At 43.7% G+C, this 13,043-nt stretch overlaps 1 protein-coding gene and 1 pseudogene across 2 annotated transcripts; both read right to left on the reverse strand.

Annotated features, from left to right (window-relative positions):
- Positions 1-1,121: 1,121 nt before the first annotated feature.
- On the reverse strand, positions 1,122-10,721 carry RAB5IF (RAB5 interacting factor). Its single transcript, XM_084853893.1, has 4 exons — positions 10,511-10,721; positions 4,261-4,364; positions 2,395-2,524; positions 1,122-1,274 (listed from the first exon to the last, which is right to left on the reverse strand). Exons 1-4 carry the CDS (start codon positions 10,649-10,651, stop codon positions 1,233-1,235), a joined length of 417 nt encoding a protein of 138 aa, XP_084710019.1. The 5' UTR covers positions 10,652-10,721; the 3' UTR covers positions 1,122-1,232.
- Positions 7,795-10,238, reverse strand: LOC146348719 (protein CFDP2 pseudogene; annotated as a pseudogene). The gene is made up of 2 exons (XR_014789928.1): positions 10,200-10,238; positions 7,795-9,374 (listed from the first exon to the last, which is right to left on the reverse strand). The product of XR_014789928.1 is annotated as a protein CFDP2 pseudogene (transcript).
- Positions 10,722-13,043: the final 2,322 nt, after the last annotated feature.

The following is a 13,043-nucleotide window of genomic DNA, read 5'->3' on the forward strand; positions in this document are numbered from 1 at the left end:
TCTTCCTGCCCATTCAATTTACAGTGCAATCCTATGCACATCTACTGAGAAGTAAGTCCCACGGAGTTCAATAGAACTTACTCCTCAAGTAAGTAGGTGAAGGATTGCAGCCTTAGATTAAGCTTAGAACAGGAAGATCTATTCCAAGAAGAGGGCACTTCCTAAAGATACCCATGTAGATCGTAATGCATATTTTAAAATTTGTTTTAGATAATATCTATAGTTAAGAATCATAAGTATCCTAAACTAGTATACAGTCAATGTCATTATTATCTTTGATACTTTTATTTAATAATCATGAAGATTAGAACTGAAACTGCAGGTCAGTCTACACCCAACCTGAAATAGTTTCAAGTACAAGTCATTAGCTGCCTTAACTATTCTGTGTTGTGTTTGAACTTCAAAAAACTATAAAGATCCCAAAGTAATTGAGTTCTGAAATACGTCTTGAACTATTTTGTGCATTTAGACCATTGAACTCTGAGGTAGGCTCTGAAAAGTGAATTAGTTAGCTAACTGAACCATTAAGGTGTTCCTTAACCATGGTGACTGTTTCTGAAAGTTCAACAATCAAGCCAAGTAAGCCCAACACTACTCAGTAAGCAGTTAAAATCCCACATTTTAGGAAACAATCTGAAGATTATGCTCATATTGCCAAGCAACCAAAATGTAAGAAACCCTCAATAAATCAGTTAAAGACGTTAATACTTAATACAATCAATTAAATCAGATCTTTAATTTTTTTAAAACAAGCCAAGACAACCATCAAAATCTATGTTATATAATGAATTCTGTAAAGTTCTCCTCCTGCCAAAAGCCTCATGATGGCTACTGTTTTAAAACTGTATGTCTAACGAATGGAAGACAAGTCACAATTTGAATAAATCTCATTGAGAGGACAAAATAACGGGCACAAATTAATTCACAGGGACACCCTTTTAGGATATAGAGATTTGTCATCGCCGTACTGGATAAAGTCACAGAGAGGGTTGAAAGACTGAACAGTCTTGTACTGTCTGCAAAACACTGATGGCTTTTTTTTAAGTTCTGGAAAAGCAACATTTTTTAAAATAATCAAGACAATCTCAACTTCTCTTCTCAAAAGCCATGAGGCTTGTCCCATCTCCTTGGACCACGGGTATAAAAGCTGGTTTATTTTTATCTCCCCCAGTCCAAAGGCTGTTCCATAGTGTTTTTTCTATCTATTAAGACAAATGATTTGGCTGACTTTGTCAATCATAATGGATGGCAGTGTAGAAGATTATCCAGACAACCTGAAAGGAAACACAAAGAAGATATCAGCAAAGGACAATGTTTTGGGTTGTTATATCTGCACCATCCACCAAGTCCAAAGAGTGAAGTATTTTGCTTTACTCTTTCTAAATAAGGCACCAGTCCAATTCATGGTAAGAAAAAAAAACTTTAAGAATATGTTAGAAACCTCATTGTTTGCAGCAGAGGTGAGGAAGTGGGGGACTCCTCCAATATTTGCCTTACGTTTCTACAACATACACTGCGTAAGACAACTTCGACTGTGACAGAGATGAAACTGTCTGGAAACAGTCTATTTTACATATAAAAGGTAAAGGACTGTATTTAAGTTCTTTGTTACTGATCCAGAACCTCTGCAATGGTATGGACTAAAGTTCTACTTAAATAACATTTGAGAAAGCCTTCAGTTTGTCTCCTCCTACCACCAGTATTTGGGCTAGTTTGTACATTCACTAGAATCAGGTGGCAAAACTTTTCTTGCCTTGTAGCACTTTGGACGACAGGCTAAGGATGGCATTTTTAATGTTTTCCACAGAACAAAATTCCACACCCTTCGAAAATAATGTCAAGGAGAAGACTGGGCTGTTTTCTAAATACAGGGAGGTCTTGCGTTTGGGTTTTTTTTGGTAGGGAACATTCAAACACACACACCATTCCCTCAGCATGAAGTGGTACAAGCCATGAAAAGGCTCACTATTATTAGGTACTCTGGGAGGAATGCCATAGTGTTTGTCTGCCAACACAACAGCATCTGTCAGCAGAATGGATTCCACCTCCCATTGCGTCTCCCCTAATCTGCTCCAGAGGGCTGGGGGATCCTCCAGCACAGATCTCAGAGATTCACAGGGGAAACCTAAGTCCCACTGTGCAAGTCCGCTCAGGCACGCCTTTTCTAAAATCCATACATTCACCTTTTAAATCTTTAGCTGGGGAAAGAATATCTACAACTTTCACTGCATGCAGTCTTATGTCACTTATATTTCTTGTTCCCATCCTCTACTTGATTTTCCTTCTCTCTATAGTTCAAGTTTTTCAGGTTTATTCAGGTGATATCTCCCGCTTGTTTTATAGTGAGATCGTATGCCTAGTGCCCAAAGTCTACAAATAAATAGCATAGATTACCAAAAACAATGCAAAAGAAGTCATGAACCCTTCCTTTGTTAGTTCCCATGTTCCACCATACTCCTCTTCGTCTATCTGCTGAAAGCTACTAAAATAGAGGTATAGGACTCCGGCATTTATGAGGCAGAATCTGTGGAGGGGAAGAAAAGGTATTGGAAATCATCATTCAATTTATACTGTGAACACATCAAATATGCCAGCTATAACCTACCAACAAATTTTCATCTGCAAAATTAATAGGAGATGCTCTACTTGTACCCTTGTGCAGCTCCTGTTCTTTTTAAAGGGGTGTTTACTGGACAACGTCCTGGTGAAATGAGGCCCATGCATCAGATCCATTTCTCCTACTCTGCCACCCCAAGCCTGCTGAGAAGATGCATCCCCTTATCTTTCCTCACAGCAGGGCTGCCTCTGGGTACACAATAGTTTACACTAATAACTATTTAACAAGGTAAGAACGCTTTTTTCTTTAAAATATTGATCTGAGCACCAACAACATGTTTTCCCCTGTGATTCTCTTCTTCACTTAACCCAATAAAGTCATGCCACATAGCAGGTTTTTGACAGTCGGGATTGTTCCCCCCTCCCCCTGCCCTCACAATGATGTTATAAATTAATATGAAGTTAAATGCTAGAAGACTTTCAAAAACCAGATATTTAGTAGTACATATTTTGTTTTTCTTCACAAGCTACCAAAATGTATTTACTTTATTAAAAACATTTGTAGCCCACCTTTCTGCCTCAAATAGGTGCACTCAAGGAAGCTTACATCAAAGCAGTTAACAAAACAATTTAAAACTCTGAACACACAACAGAACAGTAGATAAGACGAATAGCAACAGGGAATCAAGGAGCCATTTTAAGATATTAACTGTCACTATTGAATTGAACCCAGAAACAAACCGGAAGCTGGTACAAAAGCGGAATCACCTGCTCCAAGTAACCAGCTCTGGTCCACAATCTTGATGCTGCATTCTGAACCAGTTAACATTTCCAGGCACCTGTCAAAGTCAGTGTCACAGCCAACGCGACATTTGAACCTTGGACTCTGCTATCCAAGGCCAACACTCTAATCATTACATCACACTGGCATCACAGTTAAGAATCTGGGCTGACCAAGAAGCTTGAATTCCTCCATATTAGGAATTCCTATCTTAATGTCCTTTAGTTGTGCTTATGCCACAAGCTGACAAGCCAACCAACAAGCAGAGTCATGAACAGTACCAGTTGGACTCTCCTGTCTCGTCCCACCCCCAAAAAGAATCCTTCGAGTTAACTAAGCTGGGTGAGTGAGACATGTGCAAGAACTCTACATGGCACTTTGTTTACTAATTGCAATTAGTTTCCTATGCCTTTATTATCTCTCATCAAAGCTGGAAAAAACAATGCATGTTCTTAGGTACCAATATAACTCTGAAACCAGAACCACCATTTTAGGTATCAGCCATGTACAGAACTGAAACATTTCAAGTTCCTTGGCAACTATTTTAAAGCATCTGAGTGACAGAGTTTTCTTAATGCACATTCACTCAGCATAAAATATTACAACCACTATTTTTGGTGTGGAAAACCATTATTCAGCTCTAGAATTTTTAGAGTATGTGTCTTATTTTGGTTTCCTTTTGTTCCCTCCACAATGAAAACAAGAAACTATTCTCTCCGCCTTTCCCACACATTGTACTGTGAGAACATTGTGGGCTCTCCATTTGAGAGTTACCAACTCAGAGCAACTTATAACGTAAGATATATGGAGATTTAATTTCAGTTTTGGGGTGCATGTCTATCATTTTATCTTAACTGTTTCAACTTCAATCTACACCAGTTTTTCAATCTTTAACAACAAAGCAAGAAGAAATAAAAACTTACATTGCTATGCCCACAAATCCCTTCAAGGGAACAATGCCCCAGATCACTCCCAAAATAACAGCAATGATCTGCCGGAACCAGTAAATGACATCTAGAAATTCATCCTACAAAGAAGAAACAAAAATTCATATGGACCTCATCATTCATATGCAACGTATCTGGGAGAATGCCTTATCTGATAAAAGGAAATCTAGCCTCTGAAGATACTTCAAATGGTTTGTTCAAAAGGATTATAAAAGCATTTAAGAGGAAGGCTGTAGACATACTCAACCTAGATAACTGAGAGCGAAGCAGGGACTGAGTCACAACTACTGTAATCTGAGATGGAAATATATTTCAAATTCTTAAGTGCCAGCCTGCACAGAGTAGAAGATGCACATTTAAATGCTTTGTGACATCCAAATGTTCTTGTTTTTTAAAACTGTATCCAGCTGCTATTTCAAGGAGCTCCATGTAGTGATTTTAGTTTCACAACAACCCTGTGAGATAAGATAATCTGAGCAAGAACATGACTGGCCCAAAATAAGCCACCCATTCAGCTTCATGATCAAGCAGTATTTGAGTCTTGGATTCTGCTATTCAAGTCCAACACTTCGCACTATACCGCACTGGCTTTCACAGTTAAACATCTGTTAAACATCAGCCCAGATCAAGCAGCTTGATTTTTTCCTGACTGCAATTGTCCAAATAACCAGAAGTTCAGATAAAGGGTATACTATTAACACAGTATAATGTTAATATGCAGCTAGATGACTAAAAGTCTGGGGTAGATGAGATGCAGATAATAGGGGAACTGTCATGCTGCAGCATCTCCACACTTTTTAAAGTTCTTCTGTTGCATAAATGAATGCACCCTCAAGGCATCATCTCCAGGCAACTTGTGGCCTTCTAGATGTTTTGGCATACAACTCCCATCAGCCCTAGCCAGCACTGCCAATGGTGAGGGAGGATGGGAGCTGTAGGCCAAAAACTCTGGAGGGCCACAAGCTGCCCACTCCAGATCTATATGAAGTATTTCCCCCCCTCTTACAGCACAATTCTATACATGCCTACTCAGAGCTAAGTCCTATTGAGTTCATTGGGACTTGCTCTCAGGTTAAGTGGGTAGAGGATTGTAGCCTTAATACTTTTTCCTTTGGGCAGGGATGAGGCACAGATGATATATATGTAATACCTATTTCTCCCCCACCCCCACCTTCAGTGGCCCATTAACAATTTTTTTCAGTGTTTCCCTAACAAAGACATACCACTAGGTACCCTAGCCTAATAAGCGTGACATGGGAAGAAGTATTTTTATTCCAATCCACACATATATTCATATCTGTCTTTAAAACAACAGTATACAAGACAAGCCCCTCACCCTAACACACCATTACTTACAATTATTGACAAGGAGGAGGGAGTTTCCACTTGCAATGAAAAGCTGGGGAGAAGTTGCACCTTTTACCACAAGACAGTTAAGTTTTAAAGATAACTCTTTCAGACCCAAAACTTTTATATAGCCCATGTTAGCCAGTGCAGTTTGTTTCAAATTCTGTGGGATGGAGCAAAAGGAAAGTTCTATTCCCTTACACAGAAAGTGGTTCGACAAAGTAAGGAAATCTGAAGGATAAGGCAAAAGGAAAGTCTCAGTCGCCCCTGTACCCACAATTAAAATTAAACATAAAGATACCATATTCTGATTTAGATCAAACAAACCAAATATACTTCTCAAGTAAAGCAATAACATCTGAACTGAATCACTAAGACAAACACTGCAAATGTCAAATATTGCCAATTTTCCTGAAACTGCGGTATGCTCTTTTGTATTTTGGGCAGTACCTCCTCATACAGCCTCTACGCTTCCACTGCTTCTGCAAGCACGAGTGCAACAAGAGCTAGCAAGCACGTGCTTCCAGAATAGGACAGGTCAGTGGAGCTCTCTTCTGCTAGTTCCAGAACTGTTTCTGCTAGTTTCTTTTGCTTTGGACACTGCTAGGTTACTGCCCTTTGTTCTGTCCCAAGATGAACTTTTAAAAAGCACATCTGGCCATATAAGCTACACTGTTAGGAAGACAAGCCAGCCAACGGCAAAGGCAACAGGAGCATCAATGGCCAAAGCTTAGCTAGGTTATTCTGTCAGGCATTGTGCTTTTGTTGTTGTTCAGTCGTTCAGTCGTGTCTGACTCTTCGTGACCCCATGGACCATAGCACGCCAGGCCTTCCTGTCCTGCGCTCTCTCCCGGAGCGTACTCAAGTTCATATTCATTGCATCGGTGATGCTATCTAGCCATCTCATCCTCTGCCGTCCCCTTCTCCTTTTGCCTTCAGTCTTTCCCAGCATCAGGGTTTTTTCCAGAGAGTTTTCTCTTCGCATTAGGTGGCCAAAATATTTCAGCTTCAGTATCTGTCCTTCCAATGAGCACTCAGGGTTGATTTCCTTTAGGATGGACTGATTTGACCTCCTTGCAGTCCAGGGGACTCGTAAGAGTCTTCTCCAGCACCACAGTTCGAAAGCATCAATTCTTTGGCGCTCAGCCTTCCTTATAGTCCAGCTCTCACAGCCATACATTACTACTGGGAAAACCATAGCTTTGATTAGACGGACCTTTGTTGGCAAAGTGATGTCTCTGCTTCTTACTATGCTGTCTAGGTTTGCCATAGCTTTCCTCCCAAGGAGCAAGCGTCTTTTAATTTCATGGCTACAGTCACTGTCTGTGGTGATCTTGGAGCCCAAGAAAGTAAAATCTGTCACTGCTTGCATTTCTTCCCCTTCTATATGCCAGGAAGTGATAGGGCCAGATGCCATGATCTTAGTTTTTTTAATGTTGAGTTTCAAACCAGCTTTTGCACTCTCCTCTTTCATCCTCAACAAGAGGCTCTTTAGATCCTCTTCGCTTTCTGCCATTAGGGTGGTATCGTCTGCATATCGGAGGTTGTTGATAATTCTCCCAGCAATCTTAATTCCGATCTCTGATTCATCCAACCCGGCATTCCTCATGATGTACTCTGCATATAAGTTAAATAAGCAGGGTGACAATATGCAGCCTTGTCGTACTCCTTTCCCAATTTTGAACCAATCGGTTGTTCCATGTCTGGATCTTACTGTTGCTTCTTGACCCTCGTACAGGTTTCTCAGGAGACAGGTAAGGTGGTCTGGTACTCCCATCACTTTCAGAATTTGCCACAGTTTGTTGTGATCCACACAATCAAAGGCCTTAGCGTAGTCAATGAAGCAGAAATAGATGTTTTTCTGGAATTCTCTTGCTTTCTCCATGATGCAGTGAATGTTGGCAATTTGATCTCTAGTTCCTCTGCCTCTTCGAAACCCAGCTTGTACTTCCGGTAGTTCTCGATTCGCATACTGCTGAAGCCTAGCTTGTAGGATTTTGAGCATCACCTTGCTGGCATGTGAAATGAGTGCAATTGTGCGGTAGTTTGAACACTCTTTGGCATTGCCCTTCTTTGGAATTGGAATGTAAACTGACCTTTTCCAGTCTTGCGGCCATTGTTGAGTGTTCCAAATCTGTTGGCATATTGAATGCAGCACTTTAACAGCATCATCTTTTAGGATTTTAAATAGCTCAGCTGGAAGACTGTCATCTCCGCTAGCTTTGTTGTTAAGAATGCTTCCCTAAGGCCCACTTGACTTCACTCTCAAGGATGTCCGGCTCAAATTCAGTGACCGCACTATCATGGCTATCAAGGACATTAAGATCTTTCCTGTATAGTTCTTCTGTGTATTCTTGCCACCTCTTCTTAATCTCATCTGCTTCTGTGAGGTCCCTGCCTTCTTTGTCCTTTATCATGCCCGTCTTTGCACAAAATGTTCCCTTGAGATCTCCGATTTTCTTGAAGAGATCTCTAGTCTTTCCCATTCTGTTGTTTTCCTCGATTTCTTTGCTTTGTTCATTTAAGAAGGCCTTCTTGTCTCTCCTTGCTATTCTCTGGAACTCTGCATTCAGTTGGATATATCTTCCCCTTTCTCCCTTGCTTTTCGCTTCCCTTCTTTCCTCAGCTACCTGTCAAGCCTCATCAGACAGCCACTTGGCTTTCTTGCATTTCTTTTTCTTTGGGATGGATTTCGTTGCTGCCTCCTGAACAATGTTACGGACCTCCGTCCATAGTTCCTCAGGCACTCTGTCTATCAGGTCTAATCCCTGAAATCTATTCCTCACCTCCACTGTATATTCATAAGGAATATGATTTAGGTCATATCTGAATGGTTTAGTGGTTTTCCCTACGTTCTTCAATTTCAGCCAAAATTTTGCAAGAAGCAGCTCATGATCTGAGCCACAGTCAGCTCCAGGTCTTGTTTTTACTGACTGTATGGAGCTTCTCCATCTTTGGCTGCAAAGGACATAATCAATCTGATTTCAATATTGACCATCTGGTGATGTCCATGTGTAGAGTCATCTCTTGTGCTGTTGGAAAAGAGTGTTTGCTATGATCAGCGTGTTCTCTTGGCAAAACTCTATTAGCTTTTGTCCTGCTTCATTTTGTACACCAAGGCCATGCCTGCCTGTTATCCCAGTGATTTCTTGACTTCCTACTTTAGCATTCCAATCCCCTATGATGAAGAGGACATCTGTTTTTGGTGTTAGTTCTAGAAGGTGTTGTAGGTCTTCACAGAACCGATCAACCTCAGCTTCTTCGGCATCAGTGGTTGGGGCATAGACTTGAATTACTGTGATGCTAAACAGTTTGCCTTGGATTCGTACTGAGATCATCCTATCATTTTTAAGATTGTGCCCCAGTACTGCTTTTCCCACCCTTTTGCTGACTATGAGTGCTACTCCATTTCTTCTAAGGGATTCTTGCCCACAATAGTAGATATGATGGTCACCTGAATTAAATTCGCCCATGCCTGTCCATTTTAGTTTGCTGATTCCCAAGATGTCGATGTTCAATCTTGCCATCTCATGTTTGACCACCTCCAGCTTACCTTGATTCATTGATTTGACATTCCAGGTTCCTAAACAATATTGTTCTTTACAGCATCGGATTTTCTTTTCACCACCAGACACATCCACAGCTGAGTGTCCTTTCGGCTTTGGCCCAGCCGCTTCACTCTTTCTGGCACTACTTGGAATACCCTCTGCTCTTCCCCAGTAGTATATTGGACACCTTCCGACCTGAGGGGCTCATCTTCCGGCGTCATATCTTTTAGCCTTGTGATACATTCCATGGGGTTTTCTTGGCAAGAATACTGGAGTGGGTTGCCATTTCCTTCTCCAGTGGACCACATTTTGTCAGAACTCTCCACCATGACCTGTCCATCTTGGGTGGCCCTGCACAGCATAGCTTATGGCTTCACTGAGTTACGCAAGCCCCTTCGCCACAACAAGGCAGTGATCCATGAAGGGGATTCTGCTTTTAGCAGGGGGGAAATCGTATGTTCTAATCTGCACATTTATCACCACTGGTGTGACTCGCTATAGTATGTCAACACCTTTCTGGTGCAGCCCAACCATATTTTTGTTTATTTGAAAGAAAGTCCCACTGTGTTCACTGGATCTCACTCCCAAGTATTCTATTAATTTGTCAAAACTTACTGACCACAGAGTAGTTTGCCTGAGCTCTCCCAATGAAGCCCCAATGGAGCCAGGATTGAGATCTAACCTTACTGGTTCCATAGCCAACAATGATCAACAGTGGAATCCTACACTAGAGCAAGAGGCTACCTGATGCTAGGACTGTATTATCTGAGAGTACATCCCTCCAGCTACTTGGGAAAGCTACCCAATTTGACTTCTATGGAGTTTTTAAAGACCCAGCACACCGTCTAAAATTATCTCCAATGCTGTTTTTCACCTATCAAGGAACCTGCGTTTTCTAAGGTTGGAGAGTGGTCTAGATAACAGCTGGATTATACATTTTCCAAAACCAACCACTGCTTGTTCCCTCACCGCAGCAGCCTCAGGGACAGTCTCAGGTGCAGCCAGAAACCATCAAAGCACCTTCAAGAGCCCAATTTGCATGTTTGCTTTGTCTGTCATCTAGGCCAGCCCTCCCCAACCTGACACCCTCCAGAAGTGTTGGACTACAACTCCCACAATCCCACAGATGGGTAGGGGGTTGTGGGAGTTGTAGTCCAACCCATCTGGAGGACGGGCGTAAGCCCCCAGGTGGGCTTTGGCACCCCTCTACCCTAGCGGCTCTTTCGCTCGGTCCTCCCTCCCCGGCGCTCTGGCCAAGCCAGCCCGTAGCCTGACAGCACAGGGCCGAGCCACCCCGCGCCCAGAGAAGCGCGCCCCGGCCTAGGCCTCACCTTGTCCTCCCAGGCGGAGTCGCCCCGCAACGCTTTGCTCCAGAGCGAGCCCCGCAACGCTCCGCCCCCGCCGTTGGCCACCAGGTGCTGCTGCGAGTGCGGGTGCGACGTCGGCTCCTCCTTCCGCCGGCCGCCGCTCATCGTCCCCCCAACCAGGCCCCGAGCTCAGCGCGCCCCGCGGTCGCGGCCGGGAAGACACCCGCGCGTCCACGTGAGCGCCGGCCCCGCGGCCCGACCAATGGCATCGCCCCCCAGCCGCGCGGCTCTCGGCACGTGACCAGAGTGCACTACGGGAAGAGACGAGGGCCGCGCCGAAGCGGCGTTGCTCTTCTCGGCTCCGCAGCGCGGACTGGCGGCGGGGAAAGCGCCAGGCAGCCGCTAGTGGCGATGCGCGGCGGGTGCTGGATGCTCGCTGGGGGTCAACAGCGCCCCGCACCCCAAAGCACAACAGCGGAGCGAGGCCTGCCTGAATTTCAAGGTTAAAGGGGAAACCTCAAAACCAGAGACCCGTTTAGTCTGCGCAGCCCCATCCTAACCGACGTTACTCCCCACGTATCACCCCAGCACTTTCCAGAGGGGGAGCCATGTTGCTTTCTGGGCCCCCAAATAATGGAGAGGTTTGCGATTCCTTAAAGCGGGTGGGCAACTTGTGGTGCTGGAGAAGGCTCTTACGAGTCCCCTGGACTGCAAGGAGGTCAGATCAGTCCATCCTAAAGGAAATCAACCCTGAGTGCTCATTGGAAGGACAGATACTGAAGCTCAAACATTTTGGCCACCTAATGCGAAGAGAAAACTCCCTGGAAAAGACCCTGATGCTGGGAAAGACTGAAGGCAACAGGAGAAGGGGACGGCAGAGGATGAGATGGCTAGATAGCATCACTGATGCAATGAATATGAACTTGAGCACGGTCCGGGAGAGAGCGCAGGACAGGAAGGCCTGGCGTGCTGTGGTCCATGGGGTCACGGACACGACTGAACGACTGAACAACAACTTGTGGCCCTCCAGATGTTTTCGCCTACAGCTCTCATCAGCTCTAGCCAGCATAGCCGGCGGTGGGGGGTCATGGGAGCTGTAGGCCAAAGCATCTGGAGGACCGAAGTTGCCCGCTCCTGCCTTAAAGATTAACACATTTAAGGCACAAACCTCTGCACGTTCAGACAAAAACAAGTCCTACAACTCCACTCCGAGGTCATTGTTGTGAGGTCTTAGGATGTATGTTCACCGCTCCGAGGTCTTTGGCTGTGGAGCAGTATAATAATACGGTAAATAAATAAAATACTACAGCTCCCGGCATCCCTTATTCCTGCATTGAAGTGGACACGAAGGCTTATGCCAGAATGAATTGGTTAGTCTTTTAGGTGCCTCCAGGCTCTTTGTTGTTTTCAGCATAGGACTATAATCTTCTAAGGATGTTTACAAGAGGAGCCTGCAACAAAACATTGCAGTATGAAGTGCTCTTGTTCAGAGTCTGGACTGACAGCCAGCCTAGCATGGCTGTTCAGGGATACTCCACTCCACCCACCTTTTCCTTTCTCCCCTCTCAACAGTCACTCAGCATTCCATGACCACCGATCATGCTTTGACCCCATTGGCCTGTTTTATGGGCCCTTCCTTCACCCTTTAATATTTTGCTATTTTTTTGTTCTTAACCAACCCTTGTGGTTCCTTCCAGCCTGCTGATACTTCCCTCTTTTGCGTGGATGGTGCTATATTGACCACCTAAGGATGCACACTTGAACAAATTTGTTATTCATATATAGGATTTATTATTCCCGTTATTTGTTTGTATTAGAGATATATACTCCACTCTGTAAAAATTTTCACAGGGCAGCTTACACAATATAATACAAATAATAATGATATCAAAGTAAAAAACAATTTAAAAACAATTTAAAACAGCAGCAGCAATACAGGAACAAAATCCAGCTTCAGGGATAAAACAATTCAGCTCTACACACTCATGGCATCATGGACAATGGACATCTGCATAGTGACATAGTAGAAAGTGTACCGCAGGAGAGGCTGTCTCATTGTGAATAATGTATAGGACCTGGGAAACTCTGGGTTCTAATCCAGCCATGAACTGCCAGGGCAGTCGGAATCTCAGCCACTTTCAGTTCTGTGTTTGTAAAATGGTGATCCTCCTTTGAATCTAACCCCTCCTCAAATGAGCTCAGGGCAGTATTCAAACACCACAACAAGCCTGCAAGATAGGGTAGGTTAAACAACAAAAAAGGGGGGGGGTCATCGGGTGTGGAAACTTGGCCTTGAATAAGGCCACATTGTGACTTCCACAACAGAGCAAAGCTTTGGATCTGGGGTTTACTACATTTTAGCCCAACACACCACACTGGACCTATGCTCACCTGCTAAACAGATGGTTAGTACTGGGCTGGAGCAGCAAGGGGAGGGGTGGGGGGAGGGAAAGATGGTACAGTAAATTAGAAGTTGGGCCCATGTTTGAAAGGTTTGAGAAATACTACCATAATGGTATTCACTAAAGCTTACACCAGAATAAATTGGTTATTTTTT

The sequence above is a fragment of the Heloderma suspectum genome, chromosome 4 (assembly GCF_057233095.1).
Source record: "Heloderma suspectum isolate Gila_16-S chromosome 4, 16-S_ref, whole genome shotgun sequence".
NCBI classification, from domain to species: Eukaryota; Metazoa; Chordata; class Lepidosauria; order Squamata; family Helodermatidae; genus Heloderma; species Heloderma suspectum.

Excerpts from the sequence above, each read along its gene's own strand:
- RAB5IF (XM_084853893.1), bottom strand. The coding sequence starts at position 10,651 with ATGAGCGGCGGCCGGCGGAAGGAGGAGCCGACGTCGCACCCGCACTCG. Across the intron at positions 4,365-10,510 it reads ACTCCGCCTGGGAGGACAAG|GATGAATTTCTAGATGTCAT; the intron begins GTGAGGCCTAGG and ends TCTTCTTTGTAG. Across the intron at positions 1,275-2,394 it reads CTTCTTTTGCATTGTTTTTG|GTTGTCTGGATAATCTTCTA; the intron begins GTAATCTATGCT and ends GTTTCCTTTCAG.